This window comes from Setaria italica, chromosome III, assembly GCF_000263155.2.
Source record: "Setaria italica strain Yugu1 chromosome III, Setaria_italica_v2.0, whole genome shotgun sequence".
In the NCBI taxonomy this organism is placed as follows: Eukaryota; Viridiplantae; Streptophyta; class Magnoliopsida; order Poales; family Poaceae; genus Setaria; species Setaria italica.
Genome location: NC_028452.1, coordinates 3,792,465 through 3,800,879, shown reverse-complemented (window position 1 = coordinate 3,800,879; position 8,415 = coordinate 3,792,465). Strand labels below are relative to the sequence as shown.

The 8,415-nt window shown below is 44.9% G+C and overlaps 1 protein-coding gene and 1 pseudogene across 4 annotated transcripts; both read right to left on the bottom strand.

Moving 5' to 3' along the window:
- Positions 1–650: 650 nt before the first annotated feature.
- LOC101781995 lies at positions 651–3,150 on the bottom strand (annotated as a pseudogene).
- A 521-nt stretch (positions 3,151–3,671) lies between these two features.
- Positions 3,672–6,874, bottom strand: LOC101753890 (probable sucrose-phosphatase 3). Of its 4 annotated transcripts, none has more exons than XM_004960418.3 (9): positions 6,735–6,874; positions 6,048–6,166; positions 5,640–5,939; positions 5,440–5,541; positions 5,152–5,346; positions 4,758–5,045; positions 4,332–4,518; positions 4,077–4,123; positions 3,672–3,971 (listed from the first exon to the last, which is right to left on the bottom strand). In XM_004960418.3, exons 2-9 carry the CDS (start codon positions 6,105–6,107, stop codon positions 3,879–3,881), a joined length of 1,272 nt encoding a protein of 423 aa, XP_004960475.1. In that variant the 5' UTR covers positions 6,108–6,166; positions 6,735–6,874; the 3' UTR covers positions 3,672–3,878. The 4 variants fall into 4 exon arrangements, with proteins under 4 accessions (XP_004960475.1, XP_004960473.1, XP_012699780.1 ...); XM_004960416.3 differs by having other exon boundaries at positions 6,048–6,344; positions 6,735–6,869; XM_012844326.3 differs by lacking the exon at positions 6,735–6,874 and having other exon boundaries at positions 4,274–4,518; positions 6,048–6,722.
- Between the last annotated feature and the right edge of the window lie 1,541 nt (positions 6,875–8,415).

The following is an 8,415-nucleotide window of genomic DNA, read 5'->3' as shown; positions in this document are numbered from 1 at the left end:
CGGTCCCTGACGAACGAGACCATCGGCCTGCTCCAGGACCACCGCTGCCTCGAGACGCCGCAGGGGTGGGTGCTCGCGCTGCACCCGGCCACGCTGCGCGCGTTCCTGTGGCGGCCGGAGGACGGCGAGCGGATCGCGCTGCCGGACATGGCCCGGCGCACATGGAGACGCACATGGCCCGGCGCCACGGCATCGCCGCCGTAGGAGGCAAGGTCTACTTCGAGTTCACCGGGAACTAGTTGGGGTTCGTGGAGTTCGACCCAGCCGACGCCTAGCCGAACCCCAGGTTGATCGACGTCGACATGGTCGACATCCCCGAGAGCTTCCCGTTCTGGTCGAGCTCCCTCGTCGAGTCCCGCGGCGAGCTCTTCCTGGTCGTCGTCTTCTTCGACGGTCCCAACGTGCACAAGATCGCCGAGGTCGCCGTGTACAAGATGGATTTCTCGGCGCCGGCTTGGTGCAAGGTCGGCGGGATCGGCGATGACAGGGTGTTTCTCCTCGGGGGGGATCGGATTGGGGTCTCCAACTTCGGAGCGTCGTGTGCTGCTGCCGAGCATGGCCTGACCGGCAACTGCATCTACTTTCTGAATCACATTGCAACCAAATGTAATACAGTAATAGCTTTCGTGCATTGTCCAATTTTCTGACAAATGTTGAGCTTATTCTATCTGGACTCCTGAAGCGAAAATTATATTATAAGGCATACGTGCACATTGCAGGTGAAAAGATGATCTATACGATGAACTTGTGTTCAGTCTCTGCAGAATGTCCTTCAAGCCAGGCCTTGTGGATATGTACCAGCTCCAAGCCCTCAGGAGTCTCTCAGACTGCCAGTTGAAGCAAATAGTAACAAGCTACGCAAGACTTTTAGATGAACACAGATGCATTTAACTGCAGGACGATAAAGGATTTCAGTAGGATTGGAAGAACTTACATTCATATTCAGCTGAACAGTTGTGTGGCAGCAGTGCCGAGCATCACCTGAAAATGGAAGGAGTATTAATCACTGAAGCTTAAGTAAATCAATAAAATAAGAGAAATTTCAAAAGTGCAGAGCTCCTAGAGTGGAAAGGCAAGCCAAGAATAGAAAATGATTAGTCACGGCATGACATGATGCAAAATTATTGTAGGCAGATAGCTAAACAAAGTGACAACGATTGGAATAGTCGAATAGATAACTAACAAAATAGTTCATCATGAGAAGGGTTATGAGAGCATACCTTACATTTCCCAGTTGTCAAACTTAACCAACCAGTTAGTAGTACTGATCGGTGATGTAACAAGCCTGTCCACCCATGCCCGGAACTTCTTGCCTTGTTTGTCACCATAGCGCGAACTAAGTGCATCAATGGATGCATGAAGAGAATGCTCCAATCCAGAAGGATGAATAATTGTTCCATTCAAATGCTAACAAAAAGGAAAACAGATCAGTTTAAACTTTGTAGGAAGCTCAAGGAAACAGTAAGAGGCAGGAGAAATACATTTTGTCGGACAACAAATTACTAGTGCAATTTGATCAGGTGAGAGAGATGCGGATGAGAAATGCAGTTACTTTTTTGTACTTGAATTGTCTACTTCACTTCATAAAGAGATTATAGATAAGAAAAATGATGCCAATGAACTTAAACCAGATTGCTCTAAGAAATTAAATGAAGTACTTACAGCAATGCTTTTCAAGTACTGTATTACTGGTGAGGACTTTCGAACTTCGCCCCTCCGCCACTTTTCATAGAGAACATATAACTTCACCACCACATCTGCAGGCTTCATGATGTCTAACTTTGGATAAGGAAGTTCAAGATCCCTAGCAGAAACATTAGGTCCTAGTTTGAAGTGTTCGATAGCTTCCATGATACCGGCGGCACATCTCTTCATTGAATGAATTATCTTGGGATTATATGTTGCATTTTCTTCATACCATTGAAGCAGCTCCTCTTGAGCATTGCTGACCTGGACATTGTTTCAAAAAGCTGTGGTAAGTTTAGTTAATGTTTGATGACCATAACACCGTAGATGCAGGGTTATGGGAGAGTAGCAGCCATTGTCAGCTGTCACCGAGTCCTTGCAACATTGTCAGCAATGAACTTTAGCAGAGCGCTTTACCAAGAAACTATCGTGCACCGAATTACTAACCATGACGCCATGGATCGACGGGACACTGAATAACTCTGTATCATTTCCAGAGTCACCACAAACAAAGAGTATTGTTTGGTGCTTTCCCCTGTGAACTGAACTTGTTCAGCAAATATTGAAGAGCCTGCCCTTTTCCGGCGCCTTGTGGTACCACATCAAGAAGCACACCATAGCTGAAGATTAGTTTTACATTTATCTGATCGCAGAAAAAAGAAACAGAAAATTCAAAACAAGGCTCTACTGGCGAATGTTTCGATATTAATAACAAAATTGATCTTTACCCCACGTTTCTGCAACTTGTGAGGGAGAGCATGCATTACTTCCTGAGCACCTTGCTTGTCAACCAAAAAGGTAACCTTATGGGGACTCTGATCGTTCTCCGGCTGCATCCATACAAAGATAAGATACACACAGAGAGCATTCAGCTCAGCGTCAGCCCCAAAATAGAAAAACAAAGTGATCATTCATGCGACTGGATAAAAATATGCCTGTTGTTTTAGCTGAGGGAACTTTGCCGCCTCCTCGACCTCGACCACAATATCCCGGTCCCAGTTGCTGTTCAGATACTCCTCCCAGTCGACATCATGAACCATATCGGCACCATAAGCTATCACAGTTCCCACAGACATGACAGTGATATCCGGGGTGATCAGAGGCTTCTCTTTCCTCAAATCCTTGTAGCTGATCAGCGATCTCCCAGTCGAGAAGACCAGAAGAGAATCATGGGAAAACTCAGCCTCCCAGAGCGCCCCGAACCTGAGCAAGGACAAGTCTTCCGGATCATCATGATCAACCTGCATGTAAATGATCCAAAACATTGAGCTCTGATGAACCATATAGAAAACACATTATGAGTCACATAAAATTTCGAAGGTTTACGCACCATAGTCTGGTCAAGATCCGAAACTATCATAAGGCGGGCTGAACCATCGAAGTTGTCCATCGAAGCTCCTGCGAAGATTACTGGGAAAAGTTGGGTGCTTCTGCTGTTCAGTTCCCTGAATGAATATGACAAATCCCAGCAATGTGCTTCTTATGTATTCTTCACCTACCCTCTGGTCAACCAGGGATGAGGTCTTGTTTTATGTTAAAAACGAGAAAGAGAAGGTAAAGATGACTTGTGCCTAAGGAATTCAGGCCACAGTCGTCAACGATTGCACAATGCAGCAGGTTGGGCACATGATCATGGACCGGGGTGACAAGAATTGCAGATGAAATGAAGCTGCACCTTGTGGGAATTACCATGGACCAGGAAAACCTGCTTGACACATTGTACTCACTGTGCCGGGTTAGACCAATTCACACATAATTTCTTCAGTTTTTTTTGGCAGGTATCATAATTAATCGTGGCGCAGTGGTAAAACTCTCCACTTGTGGCCCGGAAGTCCTAGGTTTGAACCAGCCTCTTCGCAGAATTTTGAAAGATTTTTGCAAGGATAAAGCTGTCCAGGAATTCCCTTCCCCAGACTCCACACCCTTTTTTATCATAATTAATCGTCCTTATGGACTCAGCAAGAAAGCACAACAGGTCACATTACTGAATCATGGAAACCAACAGGCAAAAGCTTCATTTAATTTTTGGACCTCATGAACTTCACGAGACAGAATCATGGAACATCTTTTATTGTACATTACATGGAATTACCATGGATTGAGCCTATCTGGAAGTACATTCTGATTCTATTTGGACTGTTGAAGAAAAAGATATGTTATGCCTGTTTGCACTTTGCAAGTGACTAATTGACCTACAAGATGAATGCGTTCTCGCTCCCTGCAGAGTGTCCTTCAACCCAGGTCTTGTGAATGTGTGTCAGCTCCAAGCCCTCTGGAGTCTCAGGCTGTAAGTTAAAGCAGATAGAAATAGTTAAAATATACACTATACAGGTGCATGAGACTAAGCAACTGCAAGACAACCAACAATTCTCATAGTCGGGAAAATCTACCTTCATGTTCAGCAGAAGAGTAGTGCGGCAGCAATTCCGAGCACCACCTGAGAATAGCAGGAACTACTGTGAAGCTCAAATAAAATAAAATAAAATAGCAAAGCACAGAGCATGCAAGGATTAAAGAAACAACAAGGTAAACAGAGACATGGCATGTTAAAATGAAATGTCATGAAGCTATATGAAAAAGTGACAACCACTGGCTTGTATTAAGGGCCACAATTAGTGTATCATGTGAAGAGGCTGACGGCAGACCTTCTTTTTCCCAGTTATCAAACCTCACCAACCAGTTACTTGTACCAATCGGTGATGTAACTAGTCTATCCACCCATACCCGGAACTTGTTGCCTTGTTTGTCGCCATAGCAAGAACTTAGAGCATCAATGGACGCATGAAGAGAACGCTCCGATCCAGAAGGATGAATAATTATTCCATTCGAATGCTACAAAAGAAAAAGGATCTGTTGAAGAAAAACTTCAAAGAATCAATGAGCCAGCAAAATATGTATTTTCTCAGACTACTGATTAGTAGTATGATTTGATCTGGAATAACTTCAAAACTGTGAAATGTGTAATTACTTTCTGTGTTGTCCACTGTATGAAAGTGATCAAGATCAAAACATAGTGAATATGAATTGAAAAAACCAAGTTATTCTGAGAACCGAAAAAAGGAAGTACTTACAGTAATGCTTTTCAAGTACTGCAAAACTGATGAAGGATTTGGAAGCTCACCCCTCCGCCACTTCTCATAGAGAACATAGAACTTCACCACCACTTCTGCAGGCTTGATGGCGTCCGCCTTCGGATAAGGGAATTCGAGATCTCTTGCAGAAACATTGGGTCCTAGTTTAAAATGACCGATAGCTTGCATGATACCAGCAGCACATCTCTCAGTCGCATGAATTATTTTAGGATTACTTTTTGCATTTTCTTCATACCACTGAAGCAGCTCCTCTTGAGCATTACTGACCTGAGTATGATTTAAAAACTGTTTGGTAAGCTAGTCAGAGTAAACATTGTCATGAACGAACATTACTTGACAGTTTCAAGAAACTCCTTTGCACGGAATCACTGACCATGATGCCATGTACAGAAGGGACACTGAATAATTCTGCATCATTTCCAGAGTCACCACAAACAAGAGTATTGTTTGGTGGTTTCCCATTTGAATTGAGTGTATTCAACAAATAAACAAGAGCCTGTCCTTTTCCTGCACCTTGTGGTAAAACATCGAGGGCCTCACCACTGCTGTAGACTATTTTCACATCTAGCTGATCAAAGATAAGCAGACAGTTAAAAAAAGTTTGTTTTAGTACTAAATTTGAGAAAATACTGAGAGAAATCTCAAAGCATATGTGCCTCACCCCTCGTTTCTCCAACTTCTGAGGGAGAGAATCTATTACTTCCTGAGCGCCCTGCTTATCAACGAAGAAGCTAACCTTATGGGGACCTTGATTCCTCTCTGGCTGCATCAATGCAATGAAAAGTTACATACACTGCTCTAGTTCAGATATCAAAAAGGGACTAACCAGAGAAAAGTAATCATCTTAACAACTGGACATGCCTGAGGCTTTAGCTGAGAGAATTTAGCAGTCTCCTCGACAACGATATTCCTGTCCCAATTGTTGTCCAAATATTCCTCCCAGCCAACATCACGGATCATCTCTTCACCATATGCAATCACAGTTCCAACAGACATAATAGTGATGTCTGGTGTGATCAGAGGCTTCTCTTTCCGCAAGCCCTTGTAACTGATCGGTGTTCTTCCAGTTGAGAAGACCAGTAGAGAATCTTGGGAGAACTCAGCCTCCCAGAGCGCCTCAAACCTAAGCAAGGACAGGTTCTCTCGATCATCATGATCGATCTGCGAGTAAATAATACAAAAGATCAGGCACTGATCAGCTACATAACTGAACAGCATGAGCAAGCTCCTGAACCTGGAAAAACTAAAGGTTTCAATCAAAGCACACACCATCGTCTGGTCAAGATCGGAGACGATCACAAGGCGGGCAGAACCGTCGAGCTTATCCATTTGGAAGAACTCAGCTGAAGAAGAAGCAGCAACAGAAGTGCTTTTGCCTGTACACTTTCCTGGACAAACACGGCAAACACAGCAATGTGCTCCTTATTCTTCAGCTGCTATTTGGTCAACAACTGATAAAGTCTTGCTTTATGAGGAAAAAAAAAATCAAAGGATGACTGCATCTTCAGGTAGCATCTCTCCTCCGGTCCTCCCACCTTAATATACTCCTTAGAAGCAAGTGTACGTCTGTACCAGCAATTGTTATTAACAGGCAGCCATCCACACAAGCTTATATACTGATAAGGAAGCCAAGGAGATAAGCACAGGCCTATCTTGGAAATTCTATGCGTCTATCCCCACCCCCACCACACCCCATGTGCGACAAGTAGCAAGACCGAATTGGGACAGGCTGCGCAAACTTTGATTTGGCCGGCTTTGTTCAGAGCAATGCGGCCGAATCTGCGCGGCCGTACAGGCCAGATTCACGGGGCGGAGCGCGAGATTGCGCAATGCGTTGGTTGAGCGCATGCATCAAAAGTCAAAAGATGGCAAGAAATCGAACAGCAGCAGCCGCCGCCGCCATCCACGCAAGAACATGACAACGGAGGTGAAATGGGAAGGGGGCGGGGGTGTCACCTGAGTGCGACGGCGGGCGGTGGGGGCTTCCGGACGGGGAGAGAAGAATCGTTGCGCCGCCGGGCAGGGGGCGAGGGAAGTGGCCAAGTGGGCGGGAATCGGGACGGTGCCGCGCGTGCTGGGCCGTGGGCGGCGAAGAGGAGAACAAATGCAGCTGCTGCTGCGCGCTTTCCGTTATCATATCAAACAAAAGAAAACCCAAATTACACTCCCTAGTGGATAATTAGAGTAAACTTTACTAGATTAGATTCTGATTTCCCATGTTGTTATATGCTGGCTGCTGGGTAAAGGACAACTTGGCTGGAAATCGTTCGGTTTCCTTATAGTTCACGATTACCGAGGCAAGTTTTTTTTTATCCTCTCTAGAATGCCACATGAATCTGCTCCACGTTTTCAGCTGTGCCTAAGTAGTATTTTATTTAAAGGCATCTTAGTCCACTAAATTTTATTTAAAATTATAATCGTCTAGTATTTGTTCAATGAAAATATTTATTGAATGTGATGAAAAATAATTCTTTTGCAACATATATATGTTTCTCTAATATTTTTTACAATAATATTCTTTCTCTCAAGAGTAACCAATGGACGGTTTCAACCTCAAAGGTGAAGAAATGCCAGCTTTTGCTGACCGAAGCTAATATAAAATTTTCCTAATCTCATTGACGACGTGTTGGAGTCAATAGGGTGTGCCATGCCTCGTAAGAAATTAAGAACCAAGGTGTGAAGAGCTAGCGATCCACGTGTAAACCGAGAACATCTCCTACGTTACCACCCATTAGGGTGTTACGTGTTACCAAATTCAAAATGCAAGTCTACAGTGATCAAAAAAATTCAAACAAAAATATGAATGGACAGCTCATGTCATCTTCTACCATTATGCAAAATTTGAGATGCAAAGATGCAACCAAAAAGTGAAATCTGCACATTACTACAATTTTTTGGTTCCCTGTGAGCCATTAAAAAAAGATCATAATTCCCTTTGTACCACTGAAAAAATTGTAGTGCCTAATGTACCATTAGTTCAATGTTTTGTTCCCTCCGTACCACTGCCGTCTAATTTGGGGAAAACGGCAGCTAACTGGAGCTCACAATGACTATTTTACCCTTGTCTTCCACCTTCCTCTTCTCTCTCGTCTTCTCCATGAGTTGCGTCTCCTCCCCTCGCCTCCCTAGCTTGGCTTGCCCACCCAATCCAATCCCCTGCCTCCCCCTTCCCTTCTTTCCCTGCTGGCGCACCGACGGCGGCAAGTCACCGCGTGGCAGCCGAGGCGCAGTGGACCAGTCGTCGGACAGCCAGCGCTTAGCATCTTCGACAATAGCATCGTGCGTGAGGAAGCAAAGCAGGCCGCAGCGGCTTCGCGCGGCTCGTCCCTGAGCACCTCAGGCCCGAGGCCCGAGCGTCGCCGCATGGGGCTCGCTCCTTCTCAGACTGAAGAGCAGAGGCGCCATTGATTATTATTCTTCTACTCTGTTTCTTGTCTGTCGATTGATTTCAGTAGCGATGTTCGATTGAATGTTGGCTTATGGTGCGTGACCGCAGGACAGCTAACAGGGAATCCAGGTTATTAGAGCGAGCACCCATGCAACTCAACCGCCTGCATTCTGCAATCCCCCTATGCATCCTGCATATTTCCTTTATCCAGTTATCCTGTTCCATCATCCTATCTGTTCTTCGTGACTC

What these genes read in the sequence shown, in the direction of transcription:
- LOC101753890 (XM_004960418.3), bottom strand. Translation starts at nt 6,107, where the DNA reads ATGGATAAGCTCGACGGTTCTGCCCGCCTTGTGATCGTCTCCGATCTT. An exon ending in CCGATCTTGACCAGACGATG is followed by an intron (nt 5,940 to 6,047) that starts GTGTGTGCTTTG and finishes ATTTACTCGCAG; the next exon opens with ATCGATCATGATGATCGAGA. An exon ending in AGTACTTGAAAAGCATTACT is followed by an intron (nt 4,519 to 4,757) that starts GTAAGTACTTCC and finishes TTTCTTTTGTAG; the next exon opens with CATTCGAATGGAATAATTAT.